The 25,914-nt window shown below is 38.5% G+C and overlaps 1 protein-coding gene across 2 annotated transcripts in view; it reads right to left on the bottom strand.

Annotated features, from left to right (window-relative positions):
* The window catches only part of adam19a (ADAM metallopeptidase domain 19a), a 102,522-nt gene continuing 76,608 nt past the window's right edge, over nucleotides 1–25,914 (bottom strand). For both annotated transcript variants that reach the window (XM_084924628.1, XM_084924629.1), the window contains 8 exons: nucleotides 25,096–25,300; nucleotides 23,989–24,066; nucleotides 22,393–22,501; nucleotides 18,161–18,302; nucleotides 16,536–16,635; nucleotides 8,538–8,771; nucleotides 6,538–6,743; nucleotides 1–5,386 (listed from right to left, as the gene is read on the bottom strand). In XM_084924628.1, coding sequence (XP_084780754.1) covers nucleotides 5,341–5,386; nucleotides 6,538–6,743; nucleotides 8,538–8,771; nucleotides 16,536–16,635; nucleotides 18,161–18,302; nucleotides 22,393–22,501; nucleotides 23,989–24,066; nucleotides 25,096–25,300 — 1,120 coding nt within the window. In that variant the 3' untranslated portion in view covers nucleotides 1–5,340. The remainder of the gene's footprint in view (nucleotides 5,387–6,537; nucleotides 6,744–8,537; nucleotides 8,772–16,535; nucleotides 16,636–18,160; nucleotides 18,303–22,392; nucleotides 22,502–23,988; nucleotides 24,067–25,095; nucleotides 25,301–25,914) is intronic.

Here is a 25,914-nt window from a genome sequence, read left to right as displayed (position 1 = left end):
TGAATAAAAAAATGTTTATTACATCATATTGTATGATTCTTTAATATACCAGACACAAATACAGTGTAGAATGCAGTAATTTGACCATGACATATTCAAGTCCTTGTCTGTGGTTTGTTGGAATTGAAGGCATCTTCTTGGCATGAATCAAAGTGTATTCCGAAGGCACTGTTCAGTTCAGTTCAGTTCAGTTCAGTTCTTTTTTATTTCAAACATATACATTCACCAAAGTTTCATAAAATCATTCCATGCAGTTGTTTGAAAAGGAGTAGGCAGAAGTATATACTTATTTAGCCCTACCCTCTCAGGTTTACATCCTCATCATCTAAATTTGAACAACAAAAACGTATACAACGCCTTCAACTTAGAACATAACATCACAAAAAAATTTTTTTCTCATGTTCAACTAAACTATATTTAAATTTGCTAATTTGCAGAAGAAAATAAACATCAGTTTGACTGCTGTCTTGGGTTAATTGCATTTTCTTCATTCTTATACTTATTTAAAATTTCTTTTTTGAGTTTTATTTTAAACTGGTTTATATCACTACTGACCTTTATTTCTTTTTCTAACTCATTCCAGAATTTAACTCCCGCTATTGAAATAGACATCCTTTTCAATGTTGTTCGTACTCTTTGTAATTTTAAATTCCACTTCCCTCTAAAATTATACCTCCCTTCTCTTTCTAAGAACCATTTACTTATTTCGATTGGGAGCATCCCTTTCCTTGCCTTATATATTATTTGCACTGTTTTAAACTTCACCAGATCCTGGAATTTTATAGCTTGCGTCCTAATAAAGAGTGCGTTTGTGTGAGCCCTATACCCCTCCTGATTTATTAGTCTAATGGCCCTTTTCTGCATTATGATTATAGTCTGAATATTACTTTTATATGTATTTCCCCAAACCTCTACACAATAACTCATGTATGGTAATAGCAAAGCACAATATAACATATACAATGTTTTCCTATCCAGAAATTGTTTTACTTTCCCCAAGACAGCAATGCCCCATGCTAACTTTCCCCACACATAAGTGATGTGTGATTTCCAACAGGCCTTATGATCAATGATCACACCAAGAAATTTTATGGCATTAACCCTTTCTAGATATATATTATCAACACAAATTTCAATGTTAATGTTTTTCTTATAGTTTCCGAATAACATAAATTTTGTTTTATTTAAATTTAAGGACAATTTGTTTCTATCAAACCACTTCTTTAATATCTTTAACTCCTGTGTGATCACCTCCAAAACCTGTTGAAATTCCGCACCTGAACAAAGTATATTGGTATCATCTGCAAAAATTACAAACTTTAGTATCTTCGATACTTTACAAATATCATTTATATACATAATAAACATTTTTGGACCCAATACTGATCCTTGAGGTACTCCACATTCAATATCCATCAATTTAGATTTAAACTCATTTATTTGTACATATTGCTGTCGATTCATCACATAGCTGTTTATCCAGTCCAGTACCACACCCCTGAACCCATATTTTTCCAGTTTGATTATTAGAATTTTGTGGTCAACAGTATCAAATGCTTTTTTTTAGATCTAGAAAGACTCCAAATGCATACTTCTTGTTATCCATACATCCATACATACTGTTATTTCTTCCATTAAATCCATCAATGCCAAAACTGTTGATCTATTATTTCTAAACCCATACTGGCAATTTGCCAACAAATCATGTTTATCCACAAAGCTATCAAATCTTTTTAGAAATAGTTTTTCCAGTATCTTAGAAAACTGGGAGAGTACCGACACTGGTCTATAATTTGTAAAACAATGCTTTTCACCTGATTTATAAATGGGAATAATTTTTGCAACTTTCATTTTTTGTGGAAAAACCCCTTCCTGGAAAGACAAATTAAAAATATATTAAAGAGTCACTGAAAATGACTCTTTCAAACACCAAACACGCACTCTACTAGAACCCTTGTGCATATATGAGCTTGGATATAGCACCTTTGATTAGGCGTAAGTGGGTACAAGCATTGTATAAACAAAAATTTCCCTCCTTGTACTGATTTATACCTTGACTGAGGAAGCAGATTCATGTTAGTCTCAATTAACGCTTCTAATTATTCACAAAATGAAGAAGTGTTTTTCTTTAGTCGAGAAAGTTTGCTTATAACCCATTGCAAGTCCATGTATACATGCGTTTCTCACCATTATAATGGCGAGAAACGCATTGACTCGGTGACATCAGTTGTTTTTGTTCAACTTAATAAAGATAGCTGTAATTATTTAAACAAGGCACAGACAAACAAATTTATGCATAAATACTATAGAATTCAGAAAAAAAGTTTAAAAAAACAATTTATTTTTATTTGAAATTCAACTGATAACCTTTTTCTTAAAAAAAAACTATTATTTGTTAAAAAAAAAAAAATTAACTTGACACATGGATGGACCTTGATGCGTCACGGCAGACAACACCGACAACCCAGGTTATAAAATACTTATGGGGATGGGCCGTCCTCCACCTGGAGGATGGCCCCTAACCCTCACCACAACATCACCTGGCTGCAATCCACTCTACCAAATTGGCAGACTCACTGCAATAGATACATTTAACTTCAACTGTTTTTTCCTCAAAGCTAATGTCACTGGTACTCTGAACTTGATTTGAAAGAAAGTCTGAAATAATATAAATTACTTTTGATTTAACTTTGAAATTTTTGATTGATTTTAATTTTTATTCATAGTAACCTGAGATTCAAACCCACATCTTTTCTTCATCACAATTCTAACATTCTGTGTTGCTATGCCTATGATGCTCTTCAAGCTCAAACGCTGACATCTTCATAATCCTGTCCTTGATATTGTCTTATACCTATATTTTTCTATCCATTTCCTTTTTAAGTAGACCCGACTACTAATACTTCTCAAAAGACTGGAGCTCAATGGACTAGCCAAAGACCTTACCCTAAGATATAAAACTCTGTATTCATACACTTTTTCAATGGGATTCTATTAACTTTTCCTGAAATAAAGCTTTGACAGCAGTGGTTATAAATATGTCATCTTGCTATGTCCTCTTCTGCTGCTAAGCCTAAATGACACCTGACTGCCATCAGCAGTTTATAATAATTACCTGATCCAATGAGAAATGTGTAAACATGAGAAACACTACATTGTATTTTCTTTTGTTGAACTTTGGCATGGTTACACATCTCAGGATGTGACAAAAGACCTCAGTGTTAACAGTCTACCACAATAGGAAAACAACCAACTTTCCTGTTTACTAAGCTCTGATCTTTAGGATTAGGATTCAACTTTATTGTCATTACACATGTATAAATACAGGGTAACGAAATACAATTTGCATCTAATCAGAAGTGCAAGAGAAGTAAGTGCAATAGGAGCAGATTATATACAGATAGGGGTAGTATAAAAGCCATCTACACAATATTTGGATTAGGCTGAAACAGAAATAGATTTTGTCTCTGCATAAGTTTGAGGGCCATGGGAATTCGTGAAACAGATCTTACAAGCAGACAAAAGAGAGAAAAATCCTTTGTAATATTTCCACAAAATCTTTATTTTAGATTCATGAAAGTTAAAAAAAAAAGGAGAAAAATAAACCTTGATAGTTTTGTAAAAAATATTTTATGTAATTTTATGATAGGAAAACAAATTTAAATCAAGAAAAACCACCCATGTGTGTCCTGCAGGCCTCATCTACCCCTCCAGCATGTAAACAGTGTTGATAAAAAGCTGCTGTGTCATTAGCTTTCCTATCAACTCATGTGCCAGTATTTCTGAATTTAGACCTCAAACATTGCTCTTATGATAGAATAAATTAGAAAACCTAGAAGTATAGATGAGGTGACTCATAGTAAACTATTTTTCAACTTATTTTCAAGCTTTCAGGACACCTCAGGAATAGGGATGGGTATCGTTTAGGTTTTATCCAATACCAGTACCAAACCGGTACTTTTGAAACGGTGCCGGTGCTTAAACGGTGCTCAAACCGGTGCTTAAAGAATGAAGAACACAAACTTTGTCCACAAACTTCTCATGTTTAGCTGTTGTTTTGTAAAAAGATAACAATGTTAGCCTTTTCTGCAGCTATAGGGGATTTATGGTATCACTCTTGGCTGGAAGCAGTGCTTAATCAATGGGGGAAAAAAAACACCAACTTTGTCCAAAAACCTCTCATGTTTAGCTGTTTTCCACTTTTTCTTTGGTCATTTTAGCCTTTTTGGCCAGGGTGAAGGGAGTATCTGCCATCAAACAAGAAGACAGCCGCATGTAGCTATGATGGTGTTTGCTAGTTCACCTTACATGCATTAATGTAATAACGTGGTTAGCCTACCCAACGTTAATTACACACGGACAACAATAAGCTACTCACGCAGAGAAGAACGGCTGCTGCTGCCATCATCATCCGTCATCATTTCTGCTACACTGACAGGGCTAGGGGCCAGGACTCTCCTCTTCGGGTTCTTGGGGGATGTTGCTAACTCCGGGACCGATAACAGGCACCACACCTGCAGTAGATGTGCTCGGTGTGAGGTCTCGCAGCAAGCTATCAAATACGGTGCATTTCTCTGCTTTTAAAAAAACGCTATGCGTCGCCAGGTGTTTCATCGGATTCGAGGTGTTACCTCCTTTGCACAGTATCACCTTAAAACACTTGTTGCAGGCTGCTGAGTTTGCATCTTTTGCTGTGAAGTACAGCCAGACCTTTGACCGCTTCGCCTTGGGCGTTTTTAATCTGTAGCTCTACTCTAAAAGAACGTACGTACCTGGGCCCGCCTACTATCCTCGGAAACGTAAAATGATTGACTAGAATCTAAAGTGTATGACATCTCAGGAAAAAAAGCACCGTAATGTGCGCTGCTTTTCGGTCTGGTTACTACCGTTTATGTCAGAACCGGTGCCATAATGGCACCGGATACCGGTACCCATCCCTACTCAGGAATGACGAGATCTCTTTGGTGGATATAATAAATCATACCACGTGACACGAAACAAACTGTAAACAAAACATAAGTCAGTACAAAATGCATTTTTATAGACGGACATTAGCAAAAACAAAACAAAACCCTAAAAATTAACTGGGTAAATTTGACCATCCCCCAACAATTACACTTGTGTTAGTCTGCAAGGCCTATTTGCACAACCACTTGACCACTTAATCATTGTGGTTAAGTTAGTTTGCTCCTCTGTCTCTCCATTTTCAGTTTTGTGTTTTGTTCTCCTCTAACTTCTGTGATATCTCTGTGGTTCAACAGCCAAAGTCTCTTTAGTGCAAATAGGCTGTCAGCTACTGCCACCTCAAAACAGAGAGGAGAGGCCAGAAGAAGATCATTTTCATGCTGGATGTGAAGCTGTGTTTAATTTGGTGCCTGGAACCGGTCTGAAAAGAGCAGAGAAAAACAAAGATTGTGGTATAACTGATGATCTTTAAATTAATTTTTATTAGTATTTAAATAAAAATAAAAACCTTTACTCCGTGCATTACTGTACTAACTGCCACTCTAAAATCGTGTACTGCTCAGTCTGCACTGCTGCTCAATCCTGCCACTTTATCCCACTTGTAATACCCCCCCACCCACACCCAAATACATGTCAACAGTCACATTTCTATTTAAGATTTCTTTATCTTCTACTTGATCCATTCTCAATCATCCAGGAAAGTAAATCTCCAAAAGTTGATTCTGTTCATCTGGACGTAGCGTTTTGTGGGAGAAACGTTTCGTCATCATCCAAGTGACTTCTTCAGTCTCAGCTGACTGCAGGTTTCCCCAAATCTTATAAACAGAACATTTGCATAATGACTGAAACCAGCCCACTGAAGGAACAATGGGCTGGGAGGTCAGTTCCTTAATCATAATTATGCAAATTCTCATGACCATTGATCAACAACCACTGACCAAAACCCACTGATCAATGGCCATGAGTACCATTCACAGAGAGCTGGGGAATGGCTGCAATCACAGCATTGTAAGATGGTGAAAGACGTACCCTTAGGCCTCCTCCTCGATTCAGAGATGGTCTTTCCCTTTTCACGTAAATGGCCTCCTTGACTCCGCCCTCAAACCAGCGTTCCTCCCTGTCCAGGATGTGTACAACCTCATCATTGAAAGAGTGTCCACTGGCCTGTAGGTGTAAATAGACTGCAGAGTCCTGGCCTGACGAGGTGGCTCTTCTGTGTTTTACCCAGAGGTTGTTTGGTTTCCCCGATGTATAAATCCTGCCAATCCTCCTGGCACTTAACAAGTGTACGCAAGTGTAAAACTAAGTGTACGCTGTTAAGCGGCCATTTACGTGAAAAGGGAAAGACCATCTCTGAATCGAGAGAGAGAGACTTTTTTTTGTAATTTGTTTCTTTGCAGAATTTTCTGGTTGACATTCAGTCTTTCCAATAAAATAAAACTGGATACAAATTAGAGATTGAGCCGCTGATTGTAAGTTTGCTCACTTATAAATGGCCTGTATATACAGAAATGAACAAATAATTATTTTCCCCACTGTACGTGACTCTGCAGAATCATTGTGTTAACCCACCTCATAGCTCTCAAAGGTGGGATGGCAGAGACTTTGCCCACAGGTTTCGGTCCTGCTGCTGAGGGCATCATGACCAGTAGGCCTGGAGGGGCTTTGGAGAGTGAGGTCTGGACTGGACTCACTTGGGGGGAGACTGCTCTGGTAGGGCTCAAGGGGAGAGGCCTCTGAGGAGGGAATTGGGGTGTGGGCTGCAGCTCAGACACCAACTAAAAGAAAGATATTAGCTTTATGTACATTACTGAACAGTGACATGCAAAATGTTTTTCGAGGTTGGTAGCTTATATCCACTTATAAATCAAAAAAAATTACTGACTAAAGGTAAACATTATATAAAGTATATTGTTTACACATTCAGTGAAGTGTTTCTAGGCTTGTAGCTCATAAAATTGAGAAATCCAGTATCTCGAACTTTTCAAATACTTTCTTGCTCAATCAAAAGGTTTTACAATAAAAATATAACTTATTAGAAGCATGATCATTATATTCAATAATTGATTGGGGCTTTTTTTTTTTTTTTTTACTATGAATCACAGCATTGCATTGGAGGTGACCAGTTATCTATATTTCCCCTGTAGGGTATTTTATCTTCCTCTAAATACCCCAAATATGGTCTAATAAAGTTCACATCAGAAAAGTTGGCTGGCCAATCAAGTCCTTGGCAATTAATCTGCTGCATTCAGTCACTGCTGCTTGTGCACTTTTCCCTTTTCTGTTCTTTTAATATGCTTTAATACAGCACTATTAGCTCTTGCACTTAAAACAGCGCTAAGATCTTCTCTCTCTCATATACATACATACGTATGTATGTATGTGTGTGTGTGTGTGTGTGTCTGTCTGTGTATGTATATGTACACGAGAAGCTAGAGAAGTACGAAGGGCTTCAGAGAAGAGCTCGAGAAGATGTGGAGGGTGAAGGTAACAGTGGTCCCAGTGGTAATAAGAGCACTAGGCTCAGTGACTCCCAAGCTAGGTGAGTGGCTCCAGCAGATCCCAGGAACAGCATCCGAGATCTCTGTCCAGAAGAGTGCAGTCAGAACATCTAAGATACTGCACAGGACCATCGAGCTCCCAGGCCTCGGGTAGAGGACCCAAGCTTGAAGGACAGACCGCCCGCAGGAGCGAGAGGGGAATTTTTACTTTATGTGGGTTACAGTTGCTTCAATATAGTAAAACAGTAACAGACTAAACTATTTAACAATATAATACAACATGTTACAGCTTTACAAATTTAAGAAATAGCATAACATATACAAATCACTCAATAATAAATATCAAGAATTGACGGAGGTGATTATAAATAAATATTCATGAATGTTTACAAGAATATTACTGAGCAGAAAAGAGCGTGTGCAATAAAGGGTGTAACGATGTAATGATTTCCTGTTTCGTTCAGTGGTGCTTTTTTGTAATCTCAGTGTCCCACTGAATGTGCTCCTGTGACTAGCCAGCGCGTCATGGAGTGGGTGGGAGGTATTATCAGATTTCAAACATGCCTTATTAAAGTCGCAAGCAACAACATGGATGCCCTCTGGGTGCTCTCTCTGCTAAACAATGGTAATTATGGCTACTGTTAGCTTCCAAGGTCGAGAAAAGGGCCTGTACTGAATAGACAAAGCTTTTAAGTCCAGTGAGCAGTAAGGGTCTACAATTTTACTGTTAATACACCAGTCATGAAGCACAGAGCCCACCGCTCCTTCCATTGCCGGAGTTTTTATTGAGATTGCAGATACATGCGGCAGAAATTAGCTCTCTCCAAAGGTTGATTAGACACTCCCTTAGAGAGAGGGTGAAGAATTCAGTCATTTGAGAAGGTTACAGAAAAGAGCTGCTGCTCCTCCATATCGAAAGGAGGCAATTGAGGTGATTTGGGCATCTGTCTAGGATGCCTTCCCTTGTCTAGGTAATTTTGCATTTTTGCTTGTCTAAAGCTCCTGTCCTCTGTAGACTATTTTGAGTTTATATGCCCTGACTTTTTCCTTACACTCTATAAAGGGCCTTACCAGGGGAGATCGTGCTGGAGTAAGGGGTAGAGGTTTCTGTGGCGGGCTCAGTCTCTGAGGTGTTGGTGGGGATTTGGGTGGTGCTACTGGATGCTTGCCAGTTGGAAGAGACCGTGGACCACCCTTGGTGAGGCAGGTTTCAGAGGCAGGTTTCAGAGGTCGCACTATGTTGACTGGGTGGGTGCCATTTGGGCCTGGTCTAAGAGATGGGACCTCTTTGCTGGTGTGAGAAATCTACAATTAGAGGAAATTCAGTTAAATTCCATATATATATATATATATATATATCGTCCGTAGTGCTGCATTTTATATATATATATATAGCACCAAATCACAACAACAGTCACTTCAAGGCATTTATGTTAACAAATGTTAACAAACCTAACAGAAAAACAGCTTCAAATCATTTCACAGAGAGAAGAACAGGAGAGAAGAACTCGTATGGGCATTTATTTCCTACTTTGATCATGAAGAGAAAGAATGCATACTTTACCAATAGGAGAATCTTATTCATAAAACAACAGTGATATAATAGACTTAACATTAATTCATGACATTTTTTGGTTCTTTGCTTTTGGAGAAACAAGTGAGCTTAAAAAGCTTCTTCGAGTTTTATTCATAACTCTAGGTCACAGTTATAAATAAAACTCGAAGAAGCTTTTTAATATGTGTAACTGACTCACTTGTTTCTCCACTCTTCAACATGCCTTCTATACACATAGCTGACTCTTTCTCTGACATGTGAAAGTGCAAAGTAATTACAGAGGAGATTAACTAGGATCTGTGAAAACACTTTCATGCAAAATAAGTCAACACAGAGATGTTTTTGCTTGTTTGTTGATGATAATTGATCGATGTAAATTGCATTTCAAAGCCAGCAGAGGTTAGAGAATGAGCTTGTGTGTGTGTACCAATGGGCCCCTGGACATGTTTCTGTCAGAGGCATTTGCTACATAATGAGATATCATCATGTAAGTAAAGTGTGCATATTAAATTCATGACTTTCATGATAATGGTAATATTAATTCTTTTTTTCTTTCTTTTTTTTTTTTTTTTTTACAATATTTTTATTGGTTTTGCAACAGCATACAAAGATTTGTTTTCACAGTAATATGCCGCAGTAGTAAGAACACTTTTACCCCCTCACCTCCCATCCCTGCTCTCTCCCAAACCTACATCAAATAAAAACACATGAAGTATACATACATTAGTACAATATGTGGCATTTATACAATTGAAGGAAACAAAAAGAAGGAAAAAAACAAAAAACAAAATAGAAATAGCTAGCACAAACTAAACAATTTTCACCTCATCCACACTCCTGCAGGAGTTGTCTGATATTTGCTTCTTTTATAAAGTTTTTAAATGGCTTCCAAATATCATCAAAATATGTTAACTTGTATTTAAGAAAATATGTTATCCTTTCAATTGCCAAACATTGTGCCAAAGAATTTATCCAAGCACCAATAGCAGGAGGATCTGATTTTTTCCAGTTTAATGCAATTATACGTTTAGCCTGTAATGTACAATAATCCATAAACTTAATTTGATGGGCTCTTAGTTTAAGATTTTTAGGATACATATGTAGTAGCAACATTTCTGCATCTAAAGCATTCTTTGTAGTTAAAATTTGGATTATTTTGGTTATCACTTCCTGCCAAAATGCGCGGACAATTCTGCATTCCCATATACAGTGGAAAGATATCCCACAGGCTTCTCCACATTTAAAACATGTATCTGGAATTTTGTTGTTATATTTATTCAATTTCACCAGTGTTACATATGTCTGCATGATCCAGTTGTTTTGTAATAGCTTTAGGTTACTATTAACCGATTTTGTGATTTTAAGCAAATTGACTTCCATGTCTCCTCAGAAATATTAATATTTAGGTCATTTCTCCAAGATTCTAACTGAGAAGCTGATGTTTCTGGAGAGGCAGAGACAATCCAGTTATAGAATGTTGAAATTAAGCCTTTGTTACAACATTTTTTCACCATTAACGCCTCTAAATTAGTTAACTGGGGAACATTAAGAGACTGATTTTGCATGGAAGAAATGAAGCTTCTAATCTGTAAATACTTAAAGAAATGTTTTTTTGGAATTTGAAATTTTGAGACTAAATCCTCAAATGAAACCATTATTCCATCACAAAAAAGACCATTTTCCTGGTACAAATAAAGCATTTCCCCAAATAGGACTAAACTGAGAGAGATTATTCTTAATATTCACCATTTCTTTTATTGTAAATCAAACTTCAATCATATTTCAGACTATAGGATTATTTGTTTCTTTCTTTAATTGTTTTGGCTGTGCAGAGTATAAGTACAAGTTTAATGGCATTTTAAGAGAATTTGCTTCCATCCCCACCCAAGAAGGGATATTTTGGGATGAAAAATAAAACATTATTGTCCTTAGTTGAATAGCCAGATAGTACCAGTAAAAATTGGGGCATTTCAACCCCCCTGTATCGAAGGGAAGATACAACAAAGACAAGCGAATGCGGGACGCTTCTTGTTCCAAATAAACTCTCTGATTAATCATGCTACTTTGGTAAACAATCCAGTAGGAGCCGCCAGTGGGACATTCTGAAACATATACAAGAGTTTAGGTCAGGGGTCAGCAACCTTTTACACCCAAAGAGCCATTTGGACCCGGTTTCCACGCAAAAGAAAACACTGGGAGCCGCAAATACTTTTTGACATCTAAAATGAAGATAACACTTTATATATTGTTTTTTACCTTTATGCTTTGTGTGAACAACTAAGGTGTGCTGCTTATGAAATCCATGAAGTGCTACAGAGAAAATTACATTTTATTTATGTAATCAACACATTTTGAACTCTTAAAGAAATATAACAAAAGGAAAGACACCCAGCTGAACTAAAATGATCCATGTAGCAAACGAAAACTGTTGTGAGCCGCCACCCTCATATCGCCTTTGGGCTGTTGGAGCCTTGACCTGACTTTTAAAAAATAATTGGGAAAAAAAGCAATATGCTGCTGAAAAATGAAAAATAGATATTTGCAAAATTCTGCCTAAATATGTATTTTACCTGGTTAATGTGTGCGGCGGGGCGTGGTCTGCGGCGGGGCGTGGTCTGCGGCGCCGCTGCAGAGGAGGCGGACGCACCTGAGCGACACAACGGCAATCACGCCTCGCTGCCTTTACGTCTGTGCTATCTGTGCTGTTGTGCTTGGTGGTGTATGTCGGGCTGTGAGCTGAAAAGCTACAGCCAGCTGTATGCATACAGCAACCGTGTGTGAAAAGTGGTCAATATAGAGATGCTGAAAAGCGTGTTCATGCAAACATCGTCGGGTCTGCCGTGATATGTTTACAATGGGACTTCTGCTCCTGATCCTCTGCGCACAGCGTCTGCAAATGTACGAAGTCAGTTTACGCAGGACTGTAAGCTGTCATCTGTCAGGCGTGAACAGTGTTTGTCTTTAACATAGTTCACGGTGGAGAATAGCTGCTGACATACAGGGAGTGCAGAATTATTAGGCAAGTTGTATTTTTGAGGAATAATTTTATTATTGAACAACAACCATGTTCTCAATGAACCCAAAAAACTCATTAATATCAAAGCTGAATGTTTTTGGAAGTAGTTTTTAGTTTGTTTTTAGTTTTAGCTATTTTAGGGGGATATCTGTGTGTGCAGGTGACTATTACTGTGCATAATTATTAGGCAACTTAACAAAAAACAAATATATACCCATTTCAATTATTTATTTTTACCAGTGAAACCAATATAACATCTCCACATTCACAAATATACATTTCTGACATTCAAAAACAAAACAAAAACAAATCAGCGACCAATATAGCCACCTTTCTTTGCAAGGACACTCAAAAGCCTGCCATCCATGGATTCTGTCAGTGTTTTGATCTGTTCACCATCAACATTGCGTGCAGCAGCAACCACAGCCTCCCAGACACTGTTCAGAGAGGTGTACTGTTTTCCCTCCTTGTAAATCTCACATTTGATGATGGACCACAGGTTCTCAATGGGGTTCAGATCAGGTGAACAAGGAGGTCATGTCATTAGTTTTCCTTCTTTTATACCCTTTCTTGCCAGCCACGCTGTGGAGTACTTGGACGCGTGTGATGGAGCATTGTCCTGCATGAAAATCATGTTTTTCTTGAAGGATGCAGACTTCTTCCTGTACCACTGCTTGAAGAAGGTGTCTTCCAGAAACTGGCAGTAGGACTGGGAGTTGAGCTTGACTCCATCCTCAACCCGAAAAGGCCCCACAAGCTCATCTTTGATGATACCAGCCCAAACCAGTACTCCACCTCCACCTTGCTGGCGTCTGAGTCGGACTGGAGCTCTCTGCCCTTTACCAATCCAGCCACGGGCCCATCCATCTGGCCCATCAAGACTCACTCTCATGTCATCAGTCCATAAAACCTTAGAAAAACCAGTCTTGAGATATTTCTTGGCCCAGTCTTGATGTTTCAGCTTGTGTGTCTTGTTCAGTGGTGGTCGTCTTTCAGCCTTTCTTACCTTGGCCATGTCTCTGAGTATTGCACACCTTGTGCTTTTGGGCACTCCAGTGATGTTGCAGCTCTGAAATATGGCCAAACTGGTGGCAAGTGGCATCTTGGCAGCTGCACGCTTGACTTTTCTCAGTTCATGGGCAGTTATTTTGCGCCTTGGTTTTTCCACGCGCTTCTTGCGACCCTGTTGACTATTTTGAATGAAACGCTTGATTGTTCGATGATCACGCTTCAGAAGCTTTGCAATTTTGAGACTGCTGCATCCCTCTGCAAGATATCTCACTATTTTTGACTTTTCTGAGCCTGTCAAGTCCTTCTTTTGACCCATTTTGCCAAAGGAAAGGAAGTTGCCTAATAATTATGCACACCTGATATAGGGTGTTGATGTCATTAGACCACACCCCTTCTCATTACAGAGATGCACATCACCTAATATGCTTAATTGGTAGTAGGCTTTCGAGCCTATACAGCTTGGAGTAAGACACCATGCATGAAGAGGATGATGTGGACAAAATACTCATTTGCCTAATAATTCTGCACTCCCTGTAATGTGGATCCGAAGATCCATAATTGGCCTATCTGGGGTTGAAAGTCTCGATAAATGCACGGCGTTTCGGCGGGTATACCGGCTTCCGTGAGTGTGACTCTTATTTTGAGCTATGAAAAATAATAGAATATAATTTTATGTTTATATTTCAATATCACAATAATCTTCCAATTTAGAACTACAAGTTAAAAAGAACTAACATAAATAAAATACACTTCAGCTAAATACTTCTAATTTATTTTCCCAAACCACGCGGAGCCGCAGTATAAGGACTAAAGAGCCGCAGGTTGCCGACCCCTGGTTTAGGTAATACATTCATTTTAAGAACACTTATCCTTCCAATAATAGATAATGGTAAACTTATACAACGCTCCAGATCGTTGGAAATTTTCTGTAGAATTGTATTATAGTTAAGTAGGGCCACATCTTTTAGTGAAGGAACTATTTTAATGCCTAGATAAGTGAATTGAGAATTAACAGTAAAGCCAGTTATATTCTGACTTACGTTTTGACTATATTCTTGTTTAAGTAACATTAATGATGATTTTGTTACATTTATTTTCTACCCTGAGAAGGCCCCAAACCGGTCTATTAAATTCTTTTACTGCAGGCACAGAAATTTTTAGTTGCTTTAAAAATAATATGACATCATCATCAAATAAAGCGATTCTATGCTCCTTTCTACCAATCTTAACACCTTGTATTTGTCCACTGGTTCTAACACCTATTCCCAAAGGTTCAATAGCTAAAAGGAATAAAAGTGGAGATAATGGTGAACCCTGCAGGCACCCTCTTTTAATCTCAAATGGTTCCGAAATTATCTCATTAGTCATAACCTGAGGAACAGAATGACAGTGTAGTAGCTTGATCCAATGCAAAAATGATTTACCAAACCCAAATCTAACAATGACATCAAAGAGATATGGCTGTTCGATTCTATCAAAATCCTTCTCCGCTTTGAGCGAGGGAATGGCTGTATCTTCCTGTTCACTTTGATTATGAAGAACGTTGAGGGCTCGTCTTATATTATGAAAACCCTGCTTATATTTAACAAATCCATTTTGATCATCTCCTATAATAACTGGAAAAACATTTTCTAATCTTTTGGAGAGAATTTTACAGAGAATTTTGTTATCTGTATTGATTAAGCTTATAGGACGCATATTTTCACATTTGTTAGTTTTCCAGGTTTAGGAAGCAGTATTATCAAGGACTCCCTCAATGAGGCAGTAAGATTACCAGTATTAAAACATTCTATATACATATCTAAGAGAGGCTGTGCTAATTTATCTTTAAAGTATTTGTAAAGGTCAATTGGCAATCTGTCTGGGCCAGCTGTTTTACCAGCATTTAGAGAGTTTATAGCATCAATAATTCCATGCATACTGATTTGCCTGTCAACATTTTCTTTGTCTTCCACGATCTCTGTAACTTAAGCACTTAATTATGAAAGTTCTCGATCGGTTTGCAATAGAACTTTGACTTGTGGTTATCCTGTGCGCTCTCTCAAGGACAGGAGGGGGGATTTTCAAAATGTCTGCTATAAACTTCTCCATGAAAGTACACGCATCTGTACCTTCTTCTTTCTCAGGTAATATTAATAGTAATGTATTATTGGGAAAACAAGCCAAAAATAATTTTGTTTGGCAATTTTGATTGTATTAACATTGTCTATACTTTGATGTGCCCTGAATAGCAAAGCACAGAAAAACCAAAGTTGAACTTTTTTTTTCTCAAAATCTTAGACTTATATTCTCAATTGATATTTTTATTTCTGTCTACTGCCACTTGTTAATTCGTAGTCCTAGAAACACTCTAATACCCTCTGGAAACATAATTCCAATAATCTTAAATTAAAATTTGGATTACTAAATGATATCTACCATTTTGCTGCAAAATTTGTCCCATGATTCAGGAGGGTTTTTTTTAATCTTATTATCTTATAATTTACTAGCTGCTTTTTTTGCATATTATTTTTATTTATATATTGTTTTATGCACTCACTAGTGCCCTATATGTAATTGATATTTAGCTTATGACTCTTTGGTTTAATTACACTCCACGCTAATGTTTTTAGCCTTTCAGAGGTAAAAACTCCTTTTGTTTTTAGTCACTACTGGTATTATTGGAAAGAAATTGAAAAGTTTGCAACATTAAAAAAAATGTAGTCATTTTAGTAACAAACCAAACAGACGTTTGAAAAAAATTATTTTCATTTTTATTTTCTTGCTTCTTTTTCATTAAAGCAGTCCTTTTTGAAATGTTCTTTGTAGCTCCATCTCTTTCGGTGATGAATAATGCCACCGTCCTCTTTATCTACTCACCTTTGACGTTCTTCTTCACATCTCTCATGTAATTTTACCATTTCACCATTTTAAAGTATTTTTTTGTATACATTTTTGTGTTAGTATTTCCTAAGAGAAATTAAAGCTAGATAAAAGCAACATAAAACATAACAAAATGAAATCCATGCAGTGGAAGCTTTGATCATCAATCTTCTACTCACTCTGTATCAGTAAGGGAGTCTCCTTCTCCACTTTCCTATTTGAAACTCCTATGCCACCTCATTCTCAAGTTACCACATTCACAAACTTGGATGTTCATGCCGCCTGTTCATCCACCAACCTGACAGGGTGATGCCAAAACCCCATCGGCCATTTATGGCTGAGGGGTAAAAACTCTGAGATATCAACATTTGTTATGTGTGCAGTACATGTGTGCATTTTGTATCTTATAAGTCAGATATTAAAATGTTAACTTTAGGCTGATATTAAGACATAGGATGCTAAAACAATAACTTGACAAACTGAATATTTAATTCAATATGAAGGTTAACCTCATGAACACTCAGTTATTCATTCACAGAAAAACAGTCATCACCCTACTCCCATTTCCTCCTTCCCTTTCTTTTGCTTTATTTTGTAACACACTAGAAACACACATATCACTCACCCCCTTGTGGCCATTAACTGTGTTGATTGGTCCTACAACTTTCAGGTGAAAGGCAGGATTAAGATGGCCATTCTTTCGTTTATCTGCTGATCCCTCCATCCTGAGCACAGAAAGACAAAAAAATAAACAAGAGCCTGTTGCATGGAAGATGTACAGCTTCATCACTTCGCTCATTCTGACATTCTGGTTTTATGGCCCAAATTGAGAAATAAGAAAACTAGAACGGAACACGAAGCTTCTTATCCAGCTGATGTTAGTGGAAATGAAAATAAACAAATGCTTCCATCCAGTGATTAGACAAGTCTAACTGAGTGAGATGGTTCTTTTACTAAGCTACCATCTTAGAAATAATTTGTTCTAACCAGTCTATGGAATTTCTGTTTGTGTTTGTGATACCTTTACTGTTTGTTCATACTGAGAAACAAAAAGAGAAAAAAAAACCCTCATTCTTAAAAATGCCCCATGCTGTATCACACTGACAACCTTCAGCTTACAAGTGAGACATTAGCGATTGATAAGTACGCCAATGGAGGGGGCAGCACTATGGTCTGTTACAAAGTTAGAGGCGAACCAATCAACAAATCATATTAAAATGGTTTACTGGCACCATTTTGGTTCAGGGTGCCTCTCATTCTGTACAAGTCATCGACCCTGGATCAGCAGAACAGCCCAGACCATCACACTTCCTCCTCCATGTTTGACAGTTGATGCCACACACTGTGGAATCACCCTACTCGACGGTGTACAAAGATCCTGTGTGATGAATCGAAGACTTCAAATTTTGATTCATTAGCCCATTATACTCTGGTCTTCAGTAGTCTAATTGCAGTGTTTCATGGCTGAGGCAAGCCTCTTTGTCTTATTCTGATGCCTTAGCAATGGCTTTCTTGCCGCAACTCGTCCTGTCAAACCTACAGCTTGAAGACCACTATTAAAGTGTACTTGAAGCTGTTTTCCTGTGAGCAACCTATTACGCAAGCTGTTAACTCTCAGAAACTTGTCCTCTGATTCATTTGTGGTTTTGGGTCTGCAGATCTCTTCCTGTCAGTTTGTTTCTGAGTGCCTTTTGATGGTGAAAGAAACCACAGTGTGTTCCAACACTACTTTTATGCAGACAGAGGGGGTTGGAAGTAATCCAGAAAAGTTGTGAACACCTGTAGGAATTAGTAGTACCAGCTTTTAATGCTCAATCAACCTCCACTGCTGCAGAACTGCTTTAAATTGTTAACCTATTTTGTGTTCCCTGAAAAAAGGCATTTTTCTGTCATTCTAAAATGTACATTATTTTTCAGTTTTGAGTTACCTTGCCTGGCAGTTTACCTCTTACCTTTGTAGCATTTCAGCTTCATTGGACTTGAATGACTTAAACTGCAAATAACTGAAAAAACTGGGGTGTTCTAAAACTTTTGACTGGTAGTAAACCTTGCAAGGTTTCTAATTTGCACTTGAATAAAGTTTTAAAGGACAAAAGAGCATCACAATACACCAGTGCATATTATATAGTTTTACTTGCTAGACCCCAAATTGAAAATGCTACTTTTTTAAATTCTAGGCTTTCCTCTTTTTGTTGTATCAAGAAAATGTAGTGTTAAGAAACAGACAAACAGTGGAAAGATAGACAGTACTTCTTGCATGTGTTCTTTTTTCTTCGGGAAAGCCACTTATGGTAATAAGAAGTCTTGATCCTGTGGCAGTAGAAGACCAGCAGCACTGCAGGTAAAACCACCAAGAAGGCAAACAACAGTCCAGCCACCAGACCCACCTGACCTGTTGACATACACAAACACATATATACATACACACTAATGTGTTTACTAGTATATTTATATGGCAATTGAAACACTTTAATTTAGATCAGCAAGTATCAAGGAAAAAGGGCCATCCATGTCAAAATTTTCTGTTTACTTCTAGTGATCGAACATTCTGAGCCTGTCAGCGAGTCAGAGGGAAAAACAATGTTAACTATAAAGTTATGTATATTTTTTTGTCTTTTTGTTTTGTTTATTTTCAGAGTGAGTATTAAGCTGTAGCAGGCAGCGGGTTAAGCCCAGGCTTGTGAAAGACAGGAGAAAAAGGAGGAGGAATAGAAAAAAGAAATGGACATGACAGAGAAAGAGAAAGGGAGAGAGAGAGAGACTTTGACTTTTAACACAACTTTATTTACACCACATTAAAAAGAAAAACCACGAAAAAGTCAAACCTAACACAAAGTTGCTACTACATCATCAGCAACATCAATATGCACTAACCATTTACTAACCCCAACCAAACTCACACACACACACACACACACACACTTAAAAATTAAGGACAAATGTCCCATCTGCTCCTATCGAACACAAAACCTGTCCAATCCCCCACATAGTTGTAAAGGAGTCCAGATCTTTAGTCAGAGAGTAAAAATCATGCCCTACTGTCAGACGCGATGCCAACAATTTTTATCCTGTTTTCCTTCTCTCACCCCAAACGGTCGCAGCAGATGGCCCCGCCCCTCTGCCGGAGGTTTCTTCTTGTTAAAATGGAGTTTTTCCTTCCCACTGTCACCAAAGTGCTTGCTCATAGGGGGTCACATGATTGTTGGGATTGTTGGGTATCTACTTTACAATATAAAGCGCCTAGAGCGACTTTTGTTGTGATTTGGTGCTGTATAAATAAAACTGAAATGAAATTGAACAATCCCTTTAAACTATGCACAGCATCAGTCCAACCCTGACCTAACTTCTGGTTCTTCCTAGTCTTCTATATTGCCAGCTTGGATGTACCAAACAAAAAACTTTCTTCACTGAATACTTAGGACCAAAGACAAACAAGGGTACAGAGAATTTCTCCTCCAGAGATTCCACCCACTCCTGCAACAAAGAAAATAAACCCACTAGCCACAGACAACGAACCACTAAGTGCTCCAGTGTCTCCCTTTGTGAACAGAAAGGACATCCCTCCCCAGTGCTTGGATCCAGGTGGGCTCTGTGTCTGTTTGTGGCTATTGCTCAATGTATGATCCTCCACTGGAGATCAGCCATCTGTTTTTCAACAGGAGGCTTATATGGACCCTCCACCTGCAGGTAACACAGCTGTAATATAGCTGCTTCTTTCCACAAGAGCTGAAACTATCTAGCACTGATGTTCTCAGGGAGAGAAGTAGGCTCCCCTCAGGCTGCTCCTTAAAGACAGGACTGACCATCAAGGAGAGAAAAACATATTCGCTGTCATCAGCCCATTGATCAGCTAGGACACAGTTTCCAGTAAACTCTCCCAGTGATGCCGACAGGGATTGCCAAGTTTCCTCCACAATCCTTCCCAGCACTCTGGAGGCCTGTGACACACCCAAGAGTTCCCACTGACATCCTTGTGAGATGGCCCAGTTTGATAATACCAGTCTCCACAAACTTGCTCCTTATAGTGGCAGTAGAAAACACAGTACTTGGAAAAAAGTCATTAAAAAAACAGCGGCTCTTCAAAAAGCCACATCCCAGGTCTTGGGTCAGGAGTCTGTGCGAAAGTCATCACTCCCCAAGTAAAACCCAAGAGTTTTAATAGCCCTTTAACCCCATCAAAGATTCCCAGGGAGTCTAGAAATACATGCCAAACTCCACTGCCCCACCAAACACACCTCACTCTTCTCCCAATTAACCCTGGCTGAAGAAGCTTTTTCATATAAAACCAAGATTTCCTTTAATTCCTGAACATCATCTTAATCCTTAACATAAACATTAACATCATCAGCGTATGCTGACACAATAACAGGAGGGCTCTGAGGCAGATCTGGCAAAGAGAAACCCCTCAGCTTGTTCCTCAACCTGCACAGAAAAGGCTCAATAGCAATGCTATAGAGCTGGCTGAGATAGGGCAACCCTGCCTAATCCCTCTCCTAACTGGCACAGGGCAACTCAACCCTCCTCCCACCTTCACAACACAGCAAGTGTCGCTATACCACAGCTTCACCCATGTCTGGAACCCCTGCCCAACAACAAAGGTCTTCTGGGTGGAAAAAAGAAAAGCATGGTCTACACGGTCAAAAGCCAACTCTAGTATAGTATAGTTTACATATGTCAAATACATCTCTCATTAAAAATAAATTATCTATCATAGACCTATCTGGAATACAATAAGATTGATCCACACCAGTCAACAGTTAAATGACCATTTTCAGTCTATCTGATAGGACTGGTCTCCAGTTTTTAAGAAGGGTTAAATCTCCCTTTTTTGGTATGAGAGAAATAACTGCATGCCTACAGGAAGCTGGAAGTTTCCCTTCTTTAAAACATTCCTTAAACACTTCTAGAAGGTCCAGACCCAGAAGACTCCAGAAGTGCTTAAAAAAGTCTGACGGGAAACCATCTATTCCTGGAGCTTTGCCTGAAGCCATCTGAGATACAGCAGCAGATGGCTCATTCAAAGTTATATCCATGTTTAAGATGTCCCGATCCTCTGGACCGAGTTGAGGAAGCCCCTGCAGAAGTTCTGAAGCAGAGTCTACATCGCTGCTATCTGCCCTGAACAAGTCTGTGTAAAAGTCCACCGCATGCCTTCTCATCTCAGCTGGATCTGTGATCACATTTCCATTCGAAAGACGAAGACACACCATTTGTTTTCTCTGGGCTACAGCATGCTCGAACCAAAGCTCCTTTAGCTCTCTAATATTGAAAATGATCAAGCTCTTGTCTTTTAGAATTTAAACAGTCATTACATTACATTACAACAGTCATTATTCTGCTGATCTAACTGTGAACCAGAGACATTCTTTTTATGTTTTATCACTTCTTTAACTCCTGCAGAGTTCTCTTGATATTGGCTGTCAAATTAAAACCATATTGGTGCTGCAAAACACACAAATCTGGGCCTTTCCTACTTCCCACTATTGAGTAAGGGAATTAAAATCATCCTTCCTTGATCTCCAGTAATCCCTCCCAAAAACTGAAATTTTCACAGAAAATCCAATCATGAAATAATTTTACATTAAATCGCCAAAAGGATTTGGATTTATTGGTGGGAGATAGAAACAGCTCCATTAAAACTAAGTGACGATCTGTAAAAATAACAGGAAAACAGTGACAGTTAACAATTCAAGCAGTAAACAAAGAAGACACATAAAACCTGGCCAATCTCACTACACTAACTCTGCCATCAGTTACTTTCACCCATACTTCAACCCGTGGTTGAAAGATGCTTCATCCTCCACGCATCAACCAAGTTAATTTTTTGTAGAACATCTGATAAAGCAGAAGATGACTGAAGATGTGGCTCCTCCCCAGTCCTATCCAAAGTAAAATCAAGACAACAATTCCAGTCCCCACCCAATACAACACAGTCCCCTTGATCAGCACCTCTTAATTTCTCTTTTAATGTTTTAAACAAAACCTTACGCTCAGACCCTAAGTTTGGTGCATAGACATTAATCAAAGTAAAAATAAAAACTTCTATTTCAGCTCTGCCCTTTGCTCCATGCTGAAAGTAATATTTGCATTTAGAGAAGGAGAAAATAAAATAGCAACACCTGCGCTAAAAATTTGTCCCATGGCTAAAAAACTGCTACCCCACCACAGACCCGTCTACTTCATTTGTACTGTCAGTATGTGTTTCTTGAAGACTATATCTAGTCTCTTCTGCTTGATTACTTCTGCTAATAAGGCTCTCTTATTTGCATCCCTGCACCCATTCACATTCAAGGAGGCTACCCTTAACCCCTGCACATAAGAGGAAGCCATCAAGAAACGAAACAGCAAACAGAGATGAAACACCCAGTGTTGCAGGATCATGGCGATAATGCTTTTTACCATCCAGCACACCAAAAATGTTCAAATATATTGAAGGTGAAAAAACATTTTCTTTAAGGCATAAGTTTATGCTGTATACTCACTGCCATACTGAACAGGCCCACTGTCCACACTGCCACCGAGTCCTGGCTTCTCACAGAAGGGTGGTGCCCAGCCTTGATTACAGTGGCAGTTCCCATTGCTGTTACACACCTGAATATTATACACACAAAAGAAATGTCTTAAGTTGGTCTCTGACCCCTTTCTCCCCCTTTGTATATATGTCTCTGTGTGTGATTGTGTGCATGCTTGGATGTTTGTGACTACCTGGAGGTGTATTAGTCAAAGCATTAAGGCATTGTGTGCTTGTATTTATTTATATGAGCATTTATCTCAACACTATGAAATTTTCATACTGGAGAAAAAACTGCATATTGAATATTTTAAATATTCCTGACTTCAGCTAATTTCTAATATTTTCACTGATAGCAGGGAAGAAAACACACACAAGCGAAAGAGATTAAAGGAGACTCTATGCTTGCATTTTCTTGTTACTCATATTGTTTCAAATACTAATTCAATCCTAATATAATAGACTCTGTCAGGTGAGACAGGATCCACTTCGAACAAGCTGCTGAGCAGTTCAAAAAACAAACTAGGCTGTGCCAACTAGGGTTATTCTCATAACATATGTGTAAAACTGGGCATTGGAAAAACTTTGCCCTGGTCAAGACACACCAAGCTACAATCAAGCACGGGTACACAAATACCAGCTCGAGCCTCCATTCTCTGCCAGATTGTCTGCTAATCACTGGCAACTTGGCCTCCAAATGATTTTGTTTTTGACAAGTCTGGACTAAGCTACCTTGCAGTCACCTATTTGCCTGCCCTCTGGACTCAATTCACCTCTAGGCTCGCTAACAAAATCTATGAAACACCTTCATTATGCAACCATAACACACCAGACAGAACCTGTCCACTTGGACCTAGTCTCTGGCAATCACAGGGAATCTGTCACCTTTGTCACCTTTTCTGTTTCCAAGACTCCTTGGTTAGCAAGACATAACCCCCATACTGACTGGTCAAAAGGGCGAGTGCAGAGCTGGAGTTTGTTTTGCCTGGCTCACTATTTAAAATCAGCTCTGCCTCCTGCTTTAAGTAGTCCCCAGACAGAACCCGAGCCTAAGCCTGATTTCCGAGAGAAGTACTGTATTGGGGTGATATAGTACTTTGAGGTCTCAAGGATAAGATGGGGCTTGACAATTCAAGACCTTGTATGTCAGGAGAAGAATTTTTAATCTTACTGAATTTAACAGGGAGCCAGTATGGGTGAAATATAGTCTCTCTCTCTAGACCCTGTCAGTACTCTCGCTGCAGCATTTTTTTAATCAAACTAAAGGCTTTTCAGGGAGCTTTTAGGAGTACATGATAATAATGAATTATTAGAAGTGCAGGAACTAGTCTTTCAGCATAAGGATGTTTTTAGTTTTAAGATGTTGCACACTTGGAAGAAGACAGTGTTTCATATGCACACTGAAGGACAATCAAAATTGACTCCAAGACTTCTTACAGTGTTACTGGAGGCCAAGGTAATGCCATCCAGAGTAAGCATCTGTTTTGACACCATGTTTTGTTGTGTGACTCTGTGTGATTATTGTGTATATATACATTTATATTGGTGTGTGTGTCTGTATGCTTACCCCATTGTTGTGACAGCGTGCAAGGCAAGTCTCTAACTCAGTAAAAGAGGCATTTTGGCATCTGCGGTCTCTGCACACCTTTGGCAACAGAAGGACAAAGATTACATAACGATTCCAGAGCATGTACACGCAGAGTTTAAAGGGGCTCCTTGGCTAACTCTTGTGGGGATACTACAGAGAGAAAGCAATATATACAGAAAGACAATTTGCAGATGGGTACATTTTCATCCATTTGTATCTCACACATAATTCAGCTCTTATTTTGTAGGGTGTATGTGGGGGATTTACTTACAACTTTATATTCCATTCGACAAAGTGCCAAATAAACAAGATACACAAACAGGCCTCCTTAACCCCCAGTAGCCCTTATTATTAGATCAATAATATGCATTGATCGAATGATCAGTGCATTATATTAGATCAGTAAATTTTGACAAAGGGAACAGGTGACAACTATAAACCATGCTCCTTTACACAGTAAATAAAAACCGCAAACAGCTTATACTTAAAGAGTCAGAGATATCAAACTTTCCTTGAAGTTTCAGTTACATTCAGACCACATCTGAATGAGTCTGTTAAGTTAGGCCTATAAGGGAGCCAGGAATGAGAAAATGATGAATTAAATATGCTACTTACTAATTAATTAGAATTTTATTAATTAATAAAAAATGGAATTCATTAATTAAATATTTCAATAATGATTTAAATGCCCGTTAATTTCATTTAAAACATTTAATAAATTATTTATTACCTAATACCGTTATATTATGTCTGGGTATAAAATGTAATCTCGAAATTGCAAAATTTTTAGTTCAGTTCAATTCAGAAGCCAACATCAAAGAGATGTAAGTGACATTAAAGCCATATTACTCAACGTGTAGACCATTTGGGGCCAGACTAACCAGCTCTAAACATTTAACTTTACAATAGCAACACCACAGACCATGACCCAGTGATCCATTGATGTCTGCTCCATGCATGCCACATTTGACCGATCTGGACAGGGCCCCAGCCACAGGGCAACTTCAACATGCAGTAAGTATCAAGTTTTCATGTTTTCAATCAATATTTGCCTGACCACAAAATTCCAGCTTGGTGTGAACCCACCTTGCCCTCTCCGCACTTGGTGCCGGTCATGACAAGACCCGGGTCAGGCAGGTCACCCTGGCCATCCTGGGTGCTGTAGACGTATGTGCCACGACATTTCACCTCTGTTCCTCCAGTCTTGATGGTAGTGTCAATTGACACAGCATTGGTGCCTTTTGGCTTTGTGGCAGCACTGTGGCACTGAATCTTCCCACACTTGGCATCGCTAAACAAAGATACAAGCACATAAGACTTAATTTTTCAATGGCCAGTCTTTTAACCTCTGAGAAACCATTTCAAATAACCTCTGAATGTTGATGAACAGCCACAGTAGCGCAGTTGGGTTCAAAAATACATCAATTATCCACTGCTTGAGATATAATGGTAGGGGAGATGCCATATGGTAGGACGAATAGCTCTGTACATGGCATTAAAACTAGCCCTGGCCAGACTGGAAGTAAATATAGTGGAAGTAGTGGTGAGAACTAGTTTCTTTTAGCAACAAATGAGGAAAGGCTCAGAGTCTTTCACCAAAGGACATAGCTAAATGTGACAATTTGGAATAAAGATTAAGACACAACCTATGAATAAATGATGTCCTCGAGGGATTGAAAAAAAATGATATAGTGGTACTTGTGATTAACTTTACTTGCTCATCACTGTAAATTTATGATGATGTGGATATCTACGTATTGAAAGTGTATAATGTTCATAGACGAGTTAACCCAAAGAATAAGCTCCACCATGTGCAATATTGTTTACTTTCTAATCTAACAAATGGCAGAACATGTTATCCAAGCATGGAAAGGAAATATCATCTATGTAGCTTATTGCTCCTAT

Source organism: Perissodus microlepis, chromosome 3 (genome assembly GCF_051167445.1).
Source record: "Perissodus microlepis isolate ML-2025 ecotype Zambia chromosome 3, ASM5116744v1, whole genome shotgun sequence".
Taxonomy (NCBI): Eukaryota; Metazoa; Chordata; class Actinopteri; order Cichliformes; family Cichlidae; genus Perissodus; species Perissodus microlepis.
Note: the sequence above shows the minus strand (reverse complement) of the source record. Positions and strands in the feature narration are given on the sequence as shown.